Here is a 22,349-nt window from a genome sequence, read left to right on the forward strand (position 1 = left end):
CTAGGGTTTGGCCGGTGGCGGGGGGGGGGGAGATGGATGGAGATGGGCGGGGGTCGCTGTTCCGTTCTGTTATGTACCGGGTGCGGTGCCACGTCAGCCCGCCCGCCAGCCCGGCCCAGGGTCGCCGTAGGGACAGGACACATGAGGTAGAGGAGGGTTGGCTTTTGCCTTTTCCTTCTGTTCAAGAGGCAAATTTCATGAAAACAATTCTTTTTGTTAACACATGAACACAATTCAAACTTAGATTCTCATGCTAGGGACGATTGTTTTCTCGCCTCACCGGACCCTTGCGGGAACCATTCGAACTTAGATTCTCGTGTGGGAGACAACTCTAACTAAAGATTTTTCGGTTCGAACTTAGATTTTCGTGTGGAAAATTGACGAACTAATAATTACTACATGCGGAAAGGTTTAGAGGCATGTCAATAACTTAGATTTTACTAGCGTTGTTGGCAAACTAAGATTTTACTGATGAACTCCCTTTATATAGAGAAGGGAAATGGTCGTAACCGGAAACATCAAGTCCATCTGTATCCATTTATTCGCATTGAGTAAGGTACGGAATTACATGAATCTTATTTGATTCAATTAAAAACCTTTAAGTATCCGGTGAGCGATATGATATGAGCATGAAGTCGCGTAGAACAAGGTAGCTATGACAGACCCATGCCCGACGTGAGCTCCATGCTCTGAGGTGTGCTAATATGTCTCATGGACCTCACATGGTACCCTCGGTGTTTCCCTACAATCTCATTATTTATATATTCAAAACACTTTTATGTCATGAAAACAATTCAAACTTGGATTCCCATGCTATAGAGAGAATTGTTTTCTCGCCTCACCAAACCATTGCAGAAACAATTCAAACTTAGATTCTTGTGCGGGAGACAATTCTAATTAAAGGTTTTTCAATTCGAATTTAGATTCTCGTGTAGAAAATTGAAGGAGTAATAATTACTACCGTAGTACTGGCTACCTCGTAGCAGCAGCAGCTATGTTGACCGGGATGGAGAGGTCATGGACAGAGAGGGGAGGCGCTCGCGGCGAGAACAGAGCTAGGTTGCAGGGGTTGGACGGAGAATTGTTGTGTTGCCCCTCTGAGGGTGGTTAAGGCGGTGGCCGGCGGCAGCCCCTCTGGCCCTCTCCATCTCCCAACTGCTGTGGTGGTGTCGCCGTGGGAGCCTGTCCTCTAGCTGTGCGTGAAGAATGAGAAAGGGAAGCTATGTCGCTGCAGAGATCGGAGAGAGAGAAATGCGTGGAGGAGAGCTTTCGTAAAGAGATAAGGTTGGGTGACTGGTGAGAGGGCCACGTGGAACGCACAAGAGGTGGTTTACGGAGAGAAATAAATCAGTCGGGTGATTTTAAGAGGTTTTGAACTTAGATTCTCGTGTGGAAAATTGAAGGACTAAAAATTACTTCAAGTGGAAAGCTTTAGAGACACCAAAAATTACTAGAATTTACCAAAGTTGTTGGCTGAATATAGGTTACCGGAGGTACGAGACGAGGAGATGAAGTCCCCTTATATAGAAGGAAAATGGTTGTAACCAAAAACATCAAGTGCAACCGTATCCATTTATTCGCATTTAGTAAGGTCCGAAATTACACCGGCTCCTATTTGATTCCATTAAAAACCTTCAAGTATCAAGTGAGCGATAAGATATGAGCATGAAACCGCGTGGAACAAGGTAGCTATGGCGGACCCATGCCCGACGCGAGCCCCATGCTCTGGGGTGTGGTAATATGCCTCATGGGCCCGACATTGTGCCCTCGGCATTTCCCTTCGGTCCCATCACATATATGTTCAAAACACTTTTATGTCATGAAAACAATTCAAACATAGATTCTGGTGCTATAGATAGAATTGTCTCCTCGCCTCACCAAACTCTTGCAAAAACAATTCAAACTTAGATTCTCGCATGGGAGACAATTCTAATTAAAGGTTTTTCAATTCGAACTTTGATTCTCGTGTGCAAAATTGAAGGACTAATAATTACTACAAGTGGAAAGCTTTAGAGACACCAAAAATTACTAGGTTTTACTAAAGTTCTTGGCTGAATATAGGTTACCGGAGGTACGAGGTGAGGAGATGAGGTCCCCTTATATAGAAGGAAAATAGTTGTAACTGGAAATATCAAGTCCATCCGTACCCATTTATTTGCATTGAGTAAGGTCCGAAATTACACCGGCTCCTATTTTATTCCAATAAAAACCTTCAAGTATCCAATGAGCGATAAGATATGAGCATGAAGCCGCGTAGAACAAGGTAGCATGGCGGATTCATGCCCGATGCGAGCGCCATGCTCTCGGGTTTGCTAATATAGCTCATGGGCCCCAAATGGTGCCCTTGACGTTTCCCTTCAGTCTCATCACATATATGTTCAAAACACTTTTATGTCATGAAAACAATTCAAACTTAGATTCTGGTGCTATAGAGAGAATTGTTTTCTCGCCTCCCAATTCAAACTAAGATTCTTGCGTCGGCGTCAATTCTAATTAAAGAATTTTCAATTCGAACTTAGATTCTCGCATGGAAAATTGAAGGACCAATAATTACTACAAGTGGAAAGCTTTAGAGACACCAAAAATTACTAGATTTTACTAAAGTTCTTGGCTGAATATAGGTTACCGGAGGTACGAGGTGAGAAGATGAAGTCCCGTTATATAGAAGGAAAATGGTTGTAACCGGAAACATCAAGTCCATCCGTATCCATTTATTCGCATTGAGTAAGGTCTGAAATTACACCGGCTCCTATTTGATTCCATTAAAAACCTTCATGTATCAGGTGAGCGATAAGATATGAGCATGAAGCTGCTTTGAACAATGTAGTTATGGCGGACCCATGCCCGACACGAGCCCCATGCTCTGGGGTATGGTAATATGCGTCATCAGCCCCACATGGTGCCCTCGGCATTTCCGTTCAGTCTCATCACTTATATGTTTAAAACACTTTTATGTCATGGAAACAATTCAAACATTGATTCTCGTGCTATAGAGAGAATTGTTTTCTCACCTCACCAAACCCTTGCAGAAACAATTCAAACTTAGATTCTCGCATAGTAGACAATTCTAATTAAAGGTTTTTCAGTTCAAACTTAGTACTCGCGTGCAAAATTGAAGGACTAATAATTACTACAAGTGGAGAGCATTAGAGACACCAAAAATTACTATATTTTACTAAAGTTCTTGGCTGAATATTGGTTACCGGAGGTACGAGGTGAGGAGATGAAGTCCCCTTATATAGAAGTAAAATGGTTGTAACCGGAACAAGTCGATCCGTATCCATTTATTCGCATTGAGTAAGGTCTGAAATTACACCGGCTCCTATTTGATTCCATTAAAAACCTTCATTTATTAGGGGAGCGATAAGATATGAGCATGAAGCCGCTTTCAACAAGGTAGTTATGGCGGACCCATTCCCGATGAGCCCTATGCTCTGGGGTATGGTAATATGCCTTCTGGCCCAACATGGCGCCCTCGGCGTTTCCGTTCAGTCTCATCACTTATATGTTCAAAACACTTTTATGTCATGGAAGCAATTCAAACTTAGATTCTGGTGCTATAGAGAGAATTGTTTTCTCACCTCACCAAACCCTTGCGGAAACAATTCAAACTTAGATTCTCGCATAGTAGAAAATTCTAATTAAAGGTTTTTCAGTTCAAACTTAGTTCTTGCATGCAAAATTGAAGGACTAATAATTGCTACAAGCGGAAAGCATTAGAGACACCAAAAATTACTAGATTTTACTAAAGTTCTTGGCTGAATATAGGTTATCGGAGGTAGAGGTGAGGAGATGAAGTACCCTTATATAGAAGGAAAATGGTTGTAACCGGAAACATCAAGTCCATCTGTATCCATTTATTCGCATTGAGTAAGGTCCAAAATTACACCGGCTCCTATTTGATTCCACTAAAAACCTTCAAGTATCCAATGAGCGATAAGTTATGAACATGAAGCCACGTAGAACAAGGTAGCTATGGCGGACCCATGCTCGACGCGGCGCCATGCTCTAGGGTATGCTAATATGTCTCATGGGCCCCACATGGTGCCCTTGGTGTTTCCCTTCAGTCTCATCACATATATGTTCAAAACACTTTTATGTCATGAAAACAATTCAAACAGAGATTCTGGTGCTATAGAGAGAATTGCTTTCTCGCCTCACCAAACCCGTGCGAAAACAATTCAAACTTAGATTCTCGCGTGGGAGACAATTCTAATTAAAGGTTTTTCAGTTCGAATGTAGATTATCGCCTGGAAAATTGAAGGATACTACAAGTGGAAAGCTTTAGAGATAGCAAAAGTTACTAGATTTTACTAAAGTTCTGGGCTGAATATAGGCTATCAGAGGTACGCGGTGAGGAGATGAAGTGCCGTTATATAGAAGAAAAATTGTTGTAACCGGAAACGTCATGTCGATCAGTATCCATTTATTCGCATTGAGTAAGGTCTGAAATTACGCCGGCTCCATTTGATTCCATTAAAAACCTTCAAGTATCAAGTGAGCGATAAGATATGAGCATGAAGCCGCGTAGAACAAGGTAGCTATGGCGGACCCATGCCCGATGCTCCGGGTGTGGTATTATGCCTCATGGGCCCCACATGGTGCCCTTGGTGTTTCCCTTCAGTCTCATCACTTATATGTTGAAAACCCTTTTATGTCATGTTTACATGGTGGCGCATGAGTCGTCACGTCGCGCCTGGCCGAGGGTGGTTGAATTAACCGGTTGTCGGCCTGCTCCCTTGAGACAACTGCAACACCCATCAGAGGGTGGGCCCGAGTCATCCGCCGGGGCCAAGTTATGCTTTTCTGGCATTCGGTCTCTATCATCATATCTGAATGCCACATCCTCGTGAAGCATTGCTACAATGTTATTGTAAGTGATTTTGACAGTTTTATTGCCAAAGTATACATTTGATATTGTTAATAGATAGGGCATCACATATCCAAGCACTATGTAGTAGAAAATAAAATGAAGATTGATTAAGTTTTCTCCAATTGCTTATTTTTGACGATTCATGATAGATGTAATGATATAGAACAATTCATTTGTTGACCGTGCTATAGTATCAGTTTTCTTAGCCTTTTGAAATTTAAGAAAAAATGAGGAAAAGTAGGGCTAGCTATTAGATTTAGGAACAAAGATAATAAATCATACAAGAATAACAAGGAAGAAACCAAGGCCAAAATAATCCCCATGAGAATATATATTGTATGCGGAATCCAGATGTTGCAGATGAGACTTCCATATTAGCACATATAGAAATATCAATACTAATTATAATGATCTATGTACAATTATTTATCGAAAAGAATCTCGAACATGACCCCTACCACATGTGTTCGATCTTATGTAATGATCAACACAGGCAAAAAAAAGTGTGCACTTGACCATGCAATCCTAATCAATAAATTTACCCATCAGCTTACCACATCTAGCTTTTGTGAATGCTGAAGAGGGAGACGCGGTCAGGTGTAAGTTACATCGAGAACAACAATGAACAGAACATCACCTTCTCCAATAGGCGTAATGGCTGGTTCAAATTCTCAATGTAACTTGCACCCACCGCCTCTCCCTCCTCGGAATTCTCAAATGGACACTGAAGGACTTATTACTACAAGTGTCAAGATTGACACACCAAAAGCTAGATTTTACTAGTGTTGTTGGCTGAATATAGGTCACTTGGAGGTATGAGGAGAGGAACTCCCCTTATATAGAAGGAAAATGGTTTAAACTGAAATGTCGAGTTCATCCTTATCCATTTATTCACATTAAGTAAGATCTAAAATTACCCTCGTTCTTATTTGATTTGGTTAAAAACCTCCAAAATCAATGAGCACTAAGTTATGAGCATGAAATCCCGTAGGACATGGGGCGAGGACCCCACAGGGGACCCATGCCCTGGGATGTGCCGCCATGCCTCATGGGCCCCACATTGCACCCTCGGCATTGCCCTTCAGTCACATCGCTTATATGTTTGAAACACTTTTATGTCATGTTTGCATGGCGGCGCATGAGCCGTCACATCGCGCCTGGCTGAGGGTGGTTGAATCAATCGGTTGCCGGCCTGTTCCCTTGAGACAACTGCAACGCCCGTCCGAGGGAGGGCCCGAATCATCCGCCAGGGCCAAGTTATGTTTGTCTGGCATTCGGCCTCTATCATCATATATGAATACCACATCCTCGTCAAGCATTGCTACAATATTATTGTAAGTGATTTTGACAGTTTCATTGCCAAATTATACATTTGATATTGTTAACAGATAGGGCATCACATATGCAAGCACTGTGTAGTAGAAAAGTACATTAAGAGATATTAAGGTTTCTCCAATTGCTTATTTCGGACGATTAATGATAGATGTAGATGATATAGAACAATTCATTTGCTGATCTGCTATAGTATTAGTTCTCTTATCCTTTTGAATTTTAAGAAAAAACGAGGAAAAGTAAGGCTAGCTATTAGATTTAAGAACAGAGATAATAAATCATACAAGAATAACGAGGAAGAAACCAAGGCCAAAATAATCCCCACGAAAATATATATTCTATGCGGAATCCGGATGTTGCAGTTGAGACTTCCATATTAGCACTTAGAGAAATATAAATACTAGTCATAATTCTCTATGTACAATTATTTATCTAAAAGAATCTCAAACATGCCCTGTGCCACATGTGTTCAATCTTATGTAATGATCAACACGGGCAAAAAAAGTATGCACTTGACCATGCAATCCTAATCAATAAATTTACCCATCGATTTACCGCATCTAGGTTTTGTGAATACTGAAGAGGAGACGCGGTCAGATCTAAGATACATCAAGAACGAGCATGAATAGAACACCACCTTCTCCAATAGGCGTAATGGCTGGTTCAAATTCTCAATGTAACTTACACCCACCGCCTCTCCCTCCTCGGCATTCTCAAATGGACACTGAAGGACTTATTACTACAAGTGTCAAGCTTGACACACGACAAGCTAGATTTTACTAGTGTTGTTGGTTGAATATAGGTCACTTGGATGTACGAGGAGAGGAACTCCCCTTACTAGAAGAACGCCCGTGCGTTGCAACGGGGCCACATTAACTTTAAGAGTTCAATATTAATATTCTCATACATATCAATCCTTCTTCTCCTTCCGTCTGCCACCGAGACAGGGACCTAGACTTTGTGCTGCTCTTATTGATTTCAAACCCAGACGAGATGGGGTGGTGGGAGGGGGGACGAAAAAACCCAGACGAAACAAAGGAGAAGGAGAGCCTCATCATTAGCATCATGGTGAATTTCAAACCTAGCGTTGTGCTCCGCCCAACGAACATGGACGCCGCCGCCGGCGGCCCGGTGGAGCTCGAACCCGAGAGACTCTGCTGCTTGCTGGGAGGGGTCGGGGAGGGTCGGAGCACATGAGCATTGACGTGAAGACAGAGTAGGCCGGGGAGATTACTGTGCACGCCGCACAGCGACTTGGACCTCGGAGGGCCTTAGCTCTGTCAGGAGGAGGTCCCGAGTTCATGCCGAGGACAGCCTGACGGGGGAGACGCACGGCCGCTCGCGCTGCCCGCAACGCGACCACGCCCTGCCCTAGGGTTCTGCGACGGCGGCAGCGTCGTCCACAGCGACACCCTCTCTGAGTCCTGCCCTGAACTGGGGTTCCGAGATGGCGGCGGTGGCGGAGGTCTCTGAGGTTGGAGAGGGGCAAGATGTAGGACGGCGGAGGCTGGAGCCTGGAGCGATGGCGGCGTTTCGGGATTGCAGGCAGGGGGACGTGCGAGGTGAGTGTTTTTTTCACCGCTTTATGTTGTGTTGCCTGCACGGATATATAGGAGAACAAATAGGTGGATTATAATTCCTTCCATTGTATAAGTGCTGGGAAAGGAAGCGAGGGACAAAAATCAATCGAGGGGCCTTTAAGAGTAGAGATTAGTTAATTGGATTTTTCTTTAAAGTCTGTTATCTGTTTTCTTAAAATTTATTATATGTTTCCTAAATCAAATTGTATTAATGGGATGGATCGATTGATTTGGATAGTCTATTATTTGTTTCCTTCACATCCATTATATGTTTCCTAAAGCAAATTGCATTGATGAGATGGATCGTTTGATTTGGATGGATCGATTGATTTGTTTCCTTAAAATTGGATTTTTTTTAAAGTCTGTTATTTGTTTCCTTAAAATTTATTATATGTTTCCTAAATCAAATTGCATTGATGTGATGGATCGATTGATTTAGATAGTCTATTATTTGTTTCCTTCACATCCATTATATGTTTCCTAAAGCAAATTGCATTGATGAGATGGATCGTTTGATTTGGATGGATCGATTGATTTGTTTCCTTAAAATTGGATTTTTTTAAAGTCTGTTATTTGTTTCCTTAAAATTTATTATATGTTTCCTAAATCAAATTGCATTGATGGGAGGGTGACGCATGGAAAGTTATGATCCGTTATGATTTTTTTCGTTGTGTGAGAGGGTGACGCGAAACTAAACCGGTGGGGTAGGGGAGGGACGAAAAAAACCAGCGAAATGAAACGGGTGGGAGGTGGGAGGAAGTACCAAAGAAGTACCAAAAAAACCGGGTGAGGTAGGACGAAAAAAAACCTGGAAGCGAGACTACCAACTGCTCCATTAGGAGTAGAGATATAGAAGGAAAATGGTTGTAACTGAAATGTCTCGAGTTCATCCTTATCCATTTATTCACATTAAGTATGATCCAAAATTACACTGGTTATAATTTGATTCGATTAAAACCCTCCAAATATCAATGAGCACTAAGATATGAGCATGAAATAGCGTAGAACATGGGGCTAGGGCCCCACAGGGGACCCATGCCGTGGGATGTGCCACCATGCCTCATGGGCCCCATATTGCGCCCTCGGCATTGCCCTTTAGTCGCATTGCTTGTATGTTCAAAATATTTATGCCATGTTTACATTGTGCCATGTAAGCCGCCAGGTCATGCTGGACTAATGATGGTTGAATTAGCCGCCACCTGCCTTCTCCCTTAAGACGACCGCAACACCCATTTGGGAGGTGGGTCCGAGTCATCCTCCAGGCCCAAGTCATTGTTGTTGGGATGACATTCAGCATGTGTGACCCTATTTGAGAACAAACATCGTGGTCAACACATTGCTACAATATTTTTGTAGTGGTTTTGGTAGTTGTGTTGCCAAAGTATACATTTGATGTTGTGACAGAGCATCACGTATATAATGCATGCAGGACCATATGAAGACATAAGGAGGGGGTTGCACCTTGGGCCTTAGCATGGCGGGCCACACATGCGGTAGCCTGAGTGAGCTGGTCAAACGGAACCTTTAGTATTTTGACATTCTAAACTGGGTGTAGTCCTAAAAAGAACTAAACTTGAAAAAACATGGTTTCATAAAAAAAATCATAGTTTCAAAATCACGAAGATGCGCTTTCAAAACAAATAGTATCATGAATCGTCCCAAGCAACAATCACATTTTAACGACGAGAGATTAAATGCACGCCATCACTACACTCTAGTACACCAATTAAGCTTCATAGAAAGGAGCCTTGTGGTGCAATGGGGCTTGGATCCTACTTGTCGCCCGTGCTGTAAGCAAGCAGACGGTCTAGTTATGTTGGGATTGACCCCACCACTTGTAGGTATGTATGGTGGCATCGTTAGTTGCCCTGTAGTCCGCGTATGTGTGGAATGGGCGGCTTTAGTCTCTGTCAACTTTTGCTGCCACTGCTGGTGCAGGGACGGGTTGTCATGCATCTTCCTCGGCGAAGGGACACCAGCCTTACGTTCTTTTGCACGACACGGTCAACAATTTGGAAAGGACACAAATAGAAAAAGTCCCACGAACGAAGAGCAGCAGAACAACGCGTGCGACAAATTCTACTAGATGCTTAAAAAGATGAGCAAACCGAAGAAAATAAATAAGCAGTTCAAAAGTACAACACCTGTCTAGTATTATGGGACAAATAAGCAGTTCCTGGTCCCTCTCAACCCCTCTTTCAATTTGAGGAAGGAACATACATCCTTAAATCTTATGCAGTGCATCATGTAGTAGAAGAACTTTCACTTGGTAAGACAACTGAGCAAAACTAGATTAATTTCTTGATTACTATCCCCGATGGTATTATGTGCAGTCAACTGGTGTTCTTTTTTTTTACCTCAATTGTATTTCTGGGCGGATGTTCATTAGAAAAACTCCAATGACTGCTACTCTTAAAATTTAATCCCTTTGTAAATAATATAAGATGTATTAAAATAAATTCAAACTGTATTTGAACTCAAATGGCTATTGCTCTTAAATAAACTCAAATTGAATTTGAACTCAATTATATTTGTGTCCTTTCGGAAAAAATGTTCATTAGAGAAACTCAAATTATTATTACTCTTAAATTTTACTCTCTCTGTAAAGTAATATTAGACGTATTAAAATAAATTAAAATTTTATTTGAACTCAGATGACTATTACTCTTAATAAACTCAAATTGAACTTGAACTCAAAGGTTTATAACTCTTTTTAGTAAAAACCAAATTCAAAGTAAACCACGACACTTATTTTGGATTGGAGAGAATATTATTTATGCAAGGATTTAGGAAATATTTTGGATTGGAGAGAATATTATTTATGCAAGGATTTAGGAAATTTTATACAAAGCCAAAGTTGTTTCAAAATTGGGACTGTTCTTTTTTTATAACTGCGCTAGCGTTCTTTGCAAACTAGAGGGAGAGAGCGAGCACGAACCTTGCGGGAGTGGCGGAGAAACTGTGCGGCGGACAAGGTGGTCGGGCGCGGAGTGGTGGCCTAGGGTTTGGCCGGTGGCGGGGGGAGGGAGGTGAAGATGGATGGAGATGGGCGGAGGTCGTTGTTATGTTATGTGCGGGATGCGGTGCCACGTCAGCCCGACCTAGGGTCGCCGTTGGGATGGGAGGGAGATGAGGAGGGTTGGCTTTTGGCTTTTACTTCTTTTCAAGAGGCAAATTCATGAAAACAATTCTTCTTTTTTGAACACATGAAAATAATTCAAACTTAGATTCTCATGCAGTAGACAATTGTTTTCTCGTCTCACCAAACCCTTGCGAAAAAATTCGAACTTAGATTCTCGTGTGGGAGACAATTAAAGGTTTTTCAATTCAAACTTAGATTCTCGTGTAGAAAATTGAAGGACAAATTACTACAAGCCGAAAGCTTTAGAGACACACCAAAAATTTATATTTTACTAGTCTTGTTGGCTGGATATAGGTTACTGGAGGTATGAGGTGAGGAGATGAATTCTCCTTATATAGAAGGAAAATGGTTGTAACCAGAAACATAAAGTTCATCCCCATCCATTTATTCACACTAAGTAAGATCTAAAAATACATCGGCTCCTATTTGATTAATCCTCCAAGTATTCAGTGAGCAATAAGATATGAGCATGAACCCGCACAGAACAAGGGTGCTATGGCGAGCCCCATGCCATAGGGTGTGCCAATATGCCTCATGGGCCCCACATGGTGCCCTCGACATTTCCCTTCAATCTCATCACTTATATGTTCAAAATACTTTTATGTCATGTTTACATGGTGGCGCATGAGCCACCACGTCATGCCTGGCTGATGGTCGTTGAATCAACTGGTGGCCAGCCTTCTCCTTTGAAACAACCGCAACACCCATATGATGGTGGGTCCGGGTCATCCACCCGACACAAGTCATTTTGTCTGGCATTCGGCCTATGTGACCCTATCCTCGTCAAGCATTGCTACAATATTATTGTAAGTGATTTGGCCGTTTCATTCCAAAGTACAAATTTGATATTCTTAACAAACAAGGCATCACATGTGCAAACATTGAATACTAGAAACGTACATTAACATTGGTTAAGGTTTCTCCAATGGCTTATTTTCCGATGATCCATGATAGATGTAAATGATATAGAACAATTCATTTGTTGACCATGGTATAGTATCAGATCTTCTACCTTTTTGAATTTAAAAGAAATCAAGGAAAAGTAAGGCTAGCTATTAGTTTTTTCTATGAGAAGAAACCCAAATTATATTGAAAATAAGTATTGGTACAACGCCACCCCAAAAAATTAAGAAATTACAAATAGCACCCTGGGGAACCACTCTAGCCATACCACCAGCATAGGATGAGGGCGCACCGCCGCTCCCTGCCGGTGAAACCCTTGGTTGTGCGCATAGATTAAAGATGTTGGGAACTCATCCTCGGTCCAGGAGGACCAGCATGCCAGATATAGGTCAGATTGGCACTGCGTCACCACTTGCGTCGGCTTGTTGAACGGCGACGATGAAAGCGCCGCTACCAACGAGAACCTACAAATCCGGAGTCACCACGCTCCTACAAAAGCTCCATGCCCCCATGTCGACACAAGAGCGTGTTTCATCACAACGGCGGGGCAAGGGCATAAAATCCACCTCAAGTTTGGTACCGTCGCCGCACCAGTCTCGATTGGTTAGCCTGCTACCAGATATACCAACAACTGCCTCACAACAACCCACCGGAATCGAATCCGAAGCAAATTTGTTCCATGCCACCACCACCATGCTCATCAAGACAACAACGATGGAAGGACGACAAGCACATATTGCCATCAACTCCGAGGAGCCGCCATGAAGGTTGTCACCAGTGTGGGAATAGAGTTTAGGCAGATTTATCCGCCCAAACGCCGCCCCCACCACCCCAATGATGCACCATTGCAGACAAACCCTAACCCTACCTACTAGGCCTGACGGAGGAACGAGATCCCCCTACCAATAAATTGTACAAGAATAACGAGAAAGAAACCATTGCAAAAACAATCCCCACAAAAATGTATATTCCATGCGGGATTTCTGTATAAACACTTTGAGAAATACCAGTCTGAACATAATGCTCCATGTACAATTATTTTTCTAAAAGAATATCGAGCATGACCCTGCCACATGTTCTTAATATTATGTAATGAACATCATGGGCAAAAATAGTATGCACTTGCTCATGCAATCCTAATCAATAAATGTACTCGTTGGCTTACCACATCTAGCTTTTGCGAATGCTGGAGAGGGAGATGCGGTCAGGTGTAGGTTACATCGAGAATGACAATGAGCAGAACATCACGCCTTCTCCAATCGGCCAAATGATTGGTTCAAATTCTCAATGTAACTTACACCCACCACATCTCCCTCCTCGGTATTCTCAAATGGACAATTGAAGGACTCAGTATAGCAAGTGTCAAGCTTTAGACACACCAAAAACTAGATTTTACTAGTGTTGTTGGCTGAATATAGGTCACTTGGAAGTATGAGGAGAGGAACTCCCCTTATATATAGAAAGAAAATGGATGTAACCTGAAACTTTGAGTTCATCCTTATCCAATTATTCACATTAAGTACGATCCAAGTTTACATTGGTTCCTATTTGATTCGATTAAAAAGCTTCAGGCATCAATGAGCGCTAAGTGTAAGTGCATCTAGTGCCCCTTAGTGATTTTGGTGTATTGAAGACTTATAGGTTAAGGGACTAATGCGTTTGTGAGTATACAGAGGTCTATAAGTCTATGAGGAGTTTGATATTTACAGAAAAAGTCGACCCCTAAAAATGAAGTTCTTCAACTGAAGACTTTGATATTCTGAAGACTTTCTGAAGACTTTGAAAGTGAAGAAATTGGTGTGACCTTGAAGACTTGGTATTCATTTGTGGAACATGAAGCGTGAAGACTTTTGTTTTCGTAGTTTCATTTTCTCTTTCTTGAGTCATAGGAAACACCGTACTGTTAAAGGGGGTCGAGGAAATACTAAGGAAAAATTTCCATGTGATGCTTAACTCAAAATTCTACACCTACCAATCCCTTCGAGTGAAGCCTTTGGAAATCTCATACAGTTCAGTCACTTTCTTCAGTGACAGAGACGAAGTTCTTCTGGTCACTGATGAATTTGTTCTGACTGAGGAGTTAGGAATTCGTCAGTGCGAATTACCTACACAGTGAGGAACATGATAGCCCTGAGGAATTTGAGAGTCAAATTTCCGACCGTTGCTGTGCTGCGCGCCAGCTGTCCCAAAATATCTTATCCACCTAACGGTCATATCATTGAGGGGCATTTATGTCTTATCATGTCGGGCTGCTCCCTAGGCTATAAATAGCCGCCCCCTACAACCACTAGCTGGTTGGCTACTCCGAGAGAACTTGACACTTGTCATTTGAGAGCAACCCATCCTCCGAGGACTTTGAGCGAAAATCATCAAGTGAGGAAACCCAAAAACAAACCCCTACAAACCCAAAGTGATTGAGCATCACTGAAGAAATTGATCCTGCGTGGATCCGACGCTTGTTACCTTTGAAGACTGTGCTTCTTCCAGACGGTTAGGCATCAAGGTCTAGAGCATCCAAGAGGAATTGTGGATTGCCGAGTGACCAAGTCTATGAAGGTTTGGAAGTCGCCTGAAGACTTACCACGAGTGATTGGACGAGATCTGCGTGATCTTAGTTCAAGGAGAATACGGTGAGGACTGGGTGTCCTGAGATGCGTGCTCAGAGACTGGGTGTCCGAGACTGCGTGTCCTCGAGTTTAAATACTCAGCCGCTCCAACCAGACGTATAACTGAGACAGCAGTTGGAACTGGTCTACCAAATCATTGTCTTCACCAACCTAAATGGTTCCGTTTCCTCAACCCTTTCATTTCCTCATTACTGTGCTGAGTGTTTGTTCATATCTGTGTTTGAAGACTTTGACTGAAGACTTTCTCAATTTCCTCAGTTCAATTTCTTCAGTCTGTTTGTCTTCATCTTGTGTTATCATGTGATTACGCTTTCTGTACTCTGTGCTAGTCTTCATTTCATCATGATGACCATGCTTGTATTCTGTTATGCTTACTTCTGAGTACTTATTCCACTGCTAATAGTTCTTCGCTAAGGAATTTCCTCACCGGCAAATTCCTCAGTGAAGAATTCATAAAAATAGCCTATTCACCCCCCCTCTAGTCGACATAACGCACTTTCAATTGGTATCAGAGCGAGGTACTCCCTTGTTCTGTGTGATTTTGGTTTAACCGCCTGGAGTTTTAGTTATGTCGACCGCAGGTATGATCAAGGTCTCGGCTGGGTGTCCTACCTTTGATGGGACGGACTACCCCTACTTGAAAAACAAGATGCGAATGCATCTCGAGGCAATTGACATCGATCTCTGGTATGTTGTGGAAAATGGTGTTCCCTCTGTTACACCCTCACTGAACGCTACCGATGTGAAGAGATTCAAGCAACTCGATTCTCAAGCGAAGAATATCATATGTGGCCATCTGAGTAAAGGACAGTATGGAAGAGTGAGTGCTTTGGAAACTGCTAAGCTTATCTGGGATAGGCTGTCCAAAGTGAATGAAGGAGTCTCAACTCAGCGCGACTCTCGAGTTGATGTTCTTCGGAATCTCTTCAACCGCTTCAAAACACTCGATAATGAAAATGTCCAACAAACCTTTGATCGCCTCACTGACATCTCAAATGAGCTTCAAGCCCTCGGTGCCACTGACATCACTGACCATGAGGTGGTGAAGAAACTGTTGAGATCACTTGATTCCTCATTTGATACTCTGGGTCTGATGATACAAGAACGGGCTGACTACAAGTCTCTTGATCCCGCCGATATCCTCGAAAGGCTAAATACTCACGAGTTCCAGCTTGCTGAAAAGAGAGATCTCTATGGTTCGAGGTATGGCAAACCATGTGCCCTGAAGGCCAAGGTTGTGTCTGAGTCTGAATGTGAGGATTTTGGTAGTAGCCTTGGTGATCCTGAAGAATTGAGCCAGGAGCTAGCACTGCTCGTGAAGAAATTCCAGAAGTTCTCAAGACGTGGTCGCTTTGGAAAATCCTCAAGAAGCAGTGATTCCTCATCAAGTGACTATAAGAGAAGGCTATGCCACAAATGCAAGAAACCTGGTCATTATATTCAAGATTGTCCTCAGTGGGAAAAGGAATTGAAGAAGAAGAAATACAAGGATTACAGTTCTGATGATGCGAAGAAGAAGAAGAAATCATCAAAATCCTCGAAGTCTTCATCTCACAAGAAGAGCAGCTCCAAGAAGGCTCGGTCATTCATTGGCAAGGAAATGGACTCTGAAGCTGAATCTGAAGAAAATGAGGAAGAGGAGGTGTCTGAAGAATCCAAATCTGGTGTGGCGAGTCTGGCCTTCGCTACTGCTTTCGTTAGCAAGTCCATCTTCAACACTGAAGAAACTGACCCCACCGACAAGCCTGATGAAGATAATGATGACTACGCTCCCACCTATTGCTTCATGGCAAAAGGTGCAAAGGTACTCAAATACACCTCCTCTGAATCTAGTGAAAATGAATCTGATGAGAATCTCAAGCCCAGCTACTCTAAACTTGCTAAGTGTTGACACACGAACACGTCACGTGTACCCTCGACGCCGGGGGTGATGCACCGCAGCTCACGTCGAAGGAGACCCGACCGACAGCGCGATACACAAGACAGTCGGCGGGCGCTTTTGTAGACCCGAAGCCCCACTTGCCCGGGAGGGACCCCGTCAGGGCTCGCGGCGGCTATGGGCTGCCCTAGGTCGATTCGCTCGCCCCTAGAGCCTCGTGGATCGCTGCCCTCCAATGCGAAGAACGAACGAAGAACGAGAAAGAAAGATACAAGGGTAGGGGATAAAGATAGATGAACACAAAAGTATAATAGATTGATTGGTTCGATTGGTGTTGTTCAATCGGCCGTCACCCCCAACATATATAAGAGGCGGCTGGACTTCCCGTACAAGTAAAGGATTCATCTAGGCTTTCCTTACAAGAAAAATTACATCAATTCGCGTCCTAGAGTCCTAGTTCTATTCCAACTCTGATTCAGTCTGAATCTGGCCCAAACTCTGTCTTCCTTCTTGCACGGGCCGCCGAGCTTGCATATGATCTCCGATCAAGATGGCCCAAATATCAAACTTGTGTGCCTCGATGATACGAACAACTCTCATGTTGATTACTTTTTCAAATAAGGCCATCTTGAACACTCTTCGAGGTCATCTTTACCTTCCAGTCAGACTCGGTCTTGCAGTAGACTGGATTATCCGAGTCTCATAGTGAACTTGTAGGCCATATACTATCTTTGATGATGATGACTCCAAAACCAAAGTTTACCGTCTTGATGATACGCACAACTTCCGTGTTGATCACTTTTCCATCCGAGGTCATCTGGATTACCTTTCGGGCACATCTTCAGTTTCACTCGGATTCAAGCTCATCCACTCGGATATTAGAGTTTTTCGTCCGACTGGACCTTTTCACTCGGATGTTAGAGTCTTTCACTCGGAAGACAATCTTTCACTCGGATGATTATAATTTCACTCGGAAGACAATCTTTTACTCGATCGATAAGTTTTCACTCGACCTTTTACTCGATCGGTAGGTTTTCACTCGGAATATCTTTACCTGGAGGACAATTTCACTCGGATGACCATATTTCCACTCGGATGACTATATTTTCACTCGGAAAGGCAATCTCTTACTCGATCGGCAAGTTTTAATTCCGACGGTAATATCTTTACTCAGATGATAATAAGTTCACTCGGATGTCAAACTTTCACTCGACCGGTAAGTTTTCCCTTGAAAAGTAAGCTTTCACTCGATCGGTAAGGTTTTACTCGAAAGGTAAGCTTTCACTCGACCGGTAAGTTTTCACTCGGATGATAAGCTTTTCACTCGACCGAAAACATAGCCTGATCTTGATTTGTCTCCCCAGGTCCCATACGACCTCGGATTGAGAAGAATTATATATGAAAATCGATCGGCTTGACGAGACGAAACTTCCTCGTGTTGAAGGTTTTTCAATTCAAGGCCGTCTTGAAGGCCGAATTGCTCACGCATTGCATCAGACACTCATTAACATGTGTCTGGTGTCAAGCGTAATATTTTGGTCTCTGGCCTGTCCAGACTGTATTGACTATAACTTTTGCATATGAACTCGGATTGAGATGATTTATATATGAAAATCGATCGCCTCGACGAGACGAAGACAACTCCTCCAGAGCACTCCTTCATCTGAGGCCATATTGAGGGTGTAATCGGCCAAAAAGCACTCAGAACATTAAATTTTGTCACTCGGAGTACAACTTCGGCCACTGAGATGAGGTCGGATGTCGATGACTTAAAAATCAAAGTTGTTCCACTCGGCGGCCTGAAACTTTTCATGCTTAAAACTCTTTCACTTGAGGCCATCTTACTTGCCTTTTGTTCCTTGCCAAAATCCGGTGTCAACACATGCCCCCCTGTTTTCTGGCAGAGCTTGCGTGCCAGAAAATACTTCTTTTAAACACGATGTCAACACTACATCGGCTGTGCATGCTGAAGACGATAATTGTTATCGGCCATATGCTTAGGCTTGTTGTGTCTTGGGTAGAGCATTTTCAGATAATAGTCGTCTGAGAACAACCATTGGATGCCACGAATGCCTTCATGTCAGTCTCTCATGTCAATCCTTGACTTGACCTTTATCCAAGTACTCTATGGGGATATTAGAACCATTCGCGATACCGGATGCCAAAAGATTATGTCCATGAACCTTAAAGGAACCATCAACTATTCGGTGAGTCCCCTCATTGTTGATAAAAAATACTCCATCAAGTCTCTGCCGAATAATGTCTGTCTCCTAACTTGGATCCTGCAGATAAGAGAAACTTTCTCCAGCCAGCTATATGACTCGCACTAGATCCATCAATGGCCGACTCCACCGTGGAGTCAGCCGCAACTCGTGAGGTCAATGTTTGAGTGATTCGTCAATGCATATAAGGATAACATTTGTTGGACGGTTGGCAACGAATCATTGTGAACCTTGATGCATACAACTCTTGTAGTGGTTAGAAGTCCTTTAGCCCGAATAACACAGCATATTCGGCTTGATTATTAGTCGTGTAAGCTCTACCCGACAAGAAGTCTTGAAATCCATCCCGTGAAGAAATATGTCAATAATACCGACTCTGGGCGCTGCTAAACTGAATCATGAAAATAATCTCCACAAGACTTTGACTTGGCATCCAGGGAGCACCGACTGATAAATGTATGTCACACCCCTGTCCTTCGGTCTCTGAGTCAACATTGCCTTGCCCCCCGAGTGAACGAAGCTTCATTCATCTCGGTGACACACTTTCTCTGGATCACCACAATGAACACAATTAGTCAGATGCCAGCTTTGTCAACACAATGTACTCTTAGGGCGATATGCAAATATCGGCCAAATGTCCTTATCTCATAGGACCTGGAGAACCCGTCCACCAAAGTGTGAATAGCCGAAATAATTCAGATGTTTCAGCCGGGGATAAGTTCTGGGACGCTTTCTTTGATGGAACGACTGAAGAACATGGACGATGTGCCATTTGGAGTCTCCTATAATGAGATGAAAACTGTCGACTCTGCCTGCCGGCTTCACACTTGTCCTCTTTTACTCTTGCTGACTTCGCAATAGGAGATATGGTGCCGCTTTTGAGTCGAGGATTTCCCTTGGGAACCCAAGCTATGTTCCTCTTCTCCACCTCTTTGGCCCTAAGCCAATTCAGCTTTTTCTGTTGCGAATATGGTAAGCCGAGTGGGCATCCCGGCTGTGACTTTGGTTTACGCACTGGCAAGTTCTTCCTGGCTTTGGGCACCTCCAGCTTGGCCTTTCCAAACTTGGCGATTGGATCCTTGAAAGTTACTTGCTTCACTTTCTTGTCCTTAGTAGTCAACATAGACTCGACTGTCTTTTTGTCATCTAGAGTCGGATCTGAAATAGCACATTTGCGGCCATCCTTTTTCACTCGGTATACTTGCTTGACCACGTCCATCTTCTTCGCTGAGCTCCAGACCGATACTTTTTGGTTGAGTTGGTCTTTAGCATGTGGTTGTTGAACAAACGATGATCCTCTAGGAGCTGCATAATTTTGTTGAGGTGGTTTAGAATATGATGGATGGTGTGCCCTTGATTTATACTTGCCCCATGATTGATATGAATAATAGTCGGCAGGGGGAGGTATCCATGACATCGGCATTGGTGGCCCAAAAGGAAGATATGGAGTCTGCTTGCTCAACATCTTCCTTCGCCAATCCTTGTCTTCAAATTTATGCCTTGGGGGTGACTTCGATGCTTTTGTTTCACTCGGCCGATAAGCACTCTTTGCCTCACTTATCTTCTGATATTTTTCTAATAACTGTGCGAAAGTGACTTTCGGCTTTCTACCTTTGTGCTTACCATGGCCTTTGCTTTCTTTAGTTGTGTTTGCATCGGTCTTCGAATTTTCTGGTTGCCCCCCAGTGCTAGATGTCTCCATTGTAGATTTCATGGAATTCTCATCTTCGAGATTGTTGTGGATGCACTTTCTAACAATATCCTTGCTTGAAGACTTGACCCCATCATCATTGGTGTGAACCTGTCGACCTTTTGATGAATCGGCTTGAGGTAACCGAGTCAACATTTGATCGCCATCAAGGCCAATCTGATACGACTGGCCATATGCTCGTGCCTCAACAAACTCCAATCGTCCTATGTTGTCCGATTGCTCGACTTGATGGATCATGTTGCAATCTTTGACATTTTTCTCGAATAAACATTGCATTCGCTCTTGTCTTGACGACTCGACATCGTGATCAATTATAATAATAGGATTAGTCAGCGATGTACCGATGATGTGATCAACTATGCCTGCACTGGACGTACACTCCTGGTCCATTAAACGATATTGTGATATCGGCTTTGAAACAAAACAACCGAGTGGTGCCAGCTTAGTGTCATCTGACTCGGCTATGCATTGATTTTCGTCGTCCTTTCCCGATGCTTTTGAATCGGCTATTCTGGAGAACTTTGAACCTGGCTTTATATTCCTACAACCAAAATAATTACAGAATATATGTCTCATCTGAGACCAAATGTTAGCCAGGCATGAAACAAACAAAGTTGCCCATATGAATATAAAGTTCGGTCGGCATGACGGGAACAACTTTGGTTGCGATAAGTTGTCACTATTAGCCTCTATGAATGGTGCCATGTGTTGATCAGCATGATTAGTAACAAGATAATTCGAAACAAACAGATTACTCTTCTCGATCGGTCTTTCAAAATTAATTAGAATCTTACTAACGGGTGCATCAACAATATGATTTTGACCGAATCGAAAACTGAGTAAACTCTCGGCTAGGTGTACCTTTGTGAAGTCGTTGGAACGAGAAGATGGTTGCACCACTGGAACAATACCTTGCTCCACTTCTGAATAATTCTTGAATGCTTCTTCTTCTTTTTCTGGATCTCGTGCCTCATCACTCGAATTGATTGAGCAGATTTCACTCGGATTGCCCGAGTATACTTCACTCGGATTACCCAAGTGGATTTCACTCGGACGCTCTTTGTCAGTTGAACTTTGCTCAGGTGCACGCTTTGGTTCTTGATCTTTATCACTAGCCAAACTTTGTTTGGCCATATAACTTTTCTCTTGATGCTCATCAATTTCTTTGGCACGGAACTCATAGGGCAGCATGTAAGCTCCCTCACATCCAGAAAAATCTAACACAGCCAACTCGTTGCGTTTACCGTTCTTTTGCTCGGCGAAACTTGCATCTTCTGTTTTAGCACACGCGGCAATAATTGGCTTGATGCACTCGACTTTAGCCGGCGATGCACTCATCTGGAATGATGCACTCGACTGGCATGATGTACTCAGACGGGTCGATGCACTCGGCTGGTATGATGTACTCGGTATGGACTCTATGCACTCGGTTGTAACCATCTCTGTGCTCAATCTAGTTTCAACTGAATCCACCATCGTATTTTCTTTAAAGGAATCGTTCGACTCGGCTGTAGATGACTTATTCATATTTGACTCAGTTTCAACCGAATCAACCATATTAGCCGAGTGAACCCTTTCTTGCTGATTTGCTTGCAAACCTTCTTGCTTCAATATCGCAGAAGGGCCAACATAGTTGCTGGATGGAGGAAGGCACTTGACGTATTCTTGCAAATATTCCTCTCCACGGCTCTTCTTGAGTGCTTCGTAAGCCTGTTGATATTCTGCTGGTAATTCCTCAAGAGTTGGCGTAGTAAATTCGTTGACGCTATTCCCTATGAGCTTTGGCTTGATCTTGTCCACTTGGGCCACATATTTTTCTGTAAACTCGGCCCTACTTGGATTGGCTTGCCCCCCAATACTTTTATGATTTTTCGGCAATGAAGTGATGTTGCCGAAATTTTGCAATTGTATAGGGGGTGTATAGCATGCTGCAGTGATAGGTGAAGACATGTGCACTACTGTCGAATATTCTCTCTCGCCAATTTGATCAATCGGCAAAACTTTGTCTTCCTTCAGAACCCTAGCTCTTATTGCATCATAATCAGGAACTAATCCCTTTTCATGTTTCCCAAGGCAAATA

General features: G+C 43.1%; 1 protein-coding gene across 1 annotated transcript in view; it reads right to left on the minus strand.

Moving 5' to 3' along the window:
- The window catches only part of LOC123138646 (dihydrolipoyllysine-residue acetyltransferase component 2 of pyruvate dehydrogenase complex, mitochondrial), a 28,757-nt gene extending 7,150 nt beyond the window's left edge, over positions 1-21,607 (minus strand). The window contains exons 1-2 of the mRNA XM_044558591.1: positions 21,131-21,607; positions 10,724-10,783 (exon numbers count right to left, since the gene is read on the minus strand). Of these exons, the coding sequence (XP_044414526.1) occupies positions 10,724-10,783; positions 21,131-21,607 (537 nt within the window). The remainder of the gene's footprint in view (positions 1-10,723; positions 10,784-21,130) is intronic.
- Positions 21,608-22,349: the final 742 nt, after the last annotated feature.

Source organism: Triticum aestivum, chromosome 6B (genome assembly GCF_018294505.1).
Source record: "Triticum aestivum cultivar Chinese Spring chromosome 6B, IWGSC CS RefSeq v2.1, whole genome shotgun sequence".
In the NCBI taxonomy this organism is placed as follows: Eukaryota; Viridiplantae; Streptophyta; class Magnoliopsida; order Poales; family Poaceae; genus Triticum; species Triticum aestivum.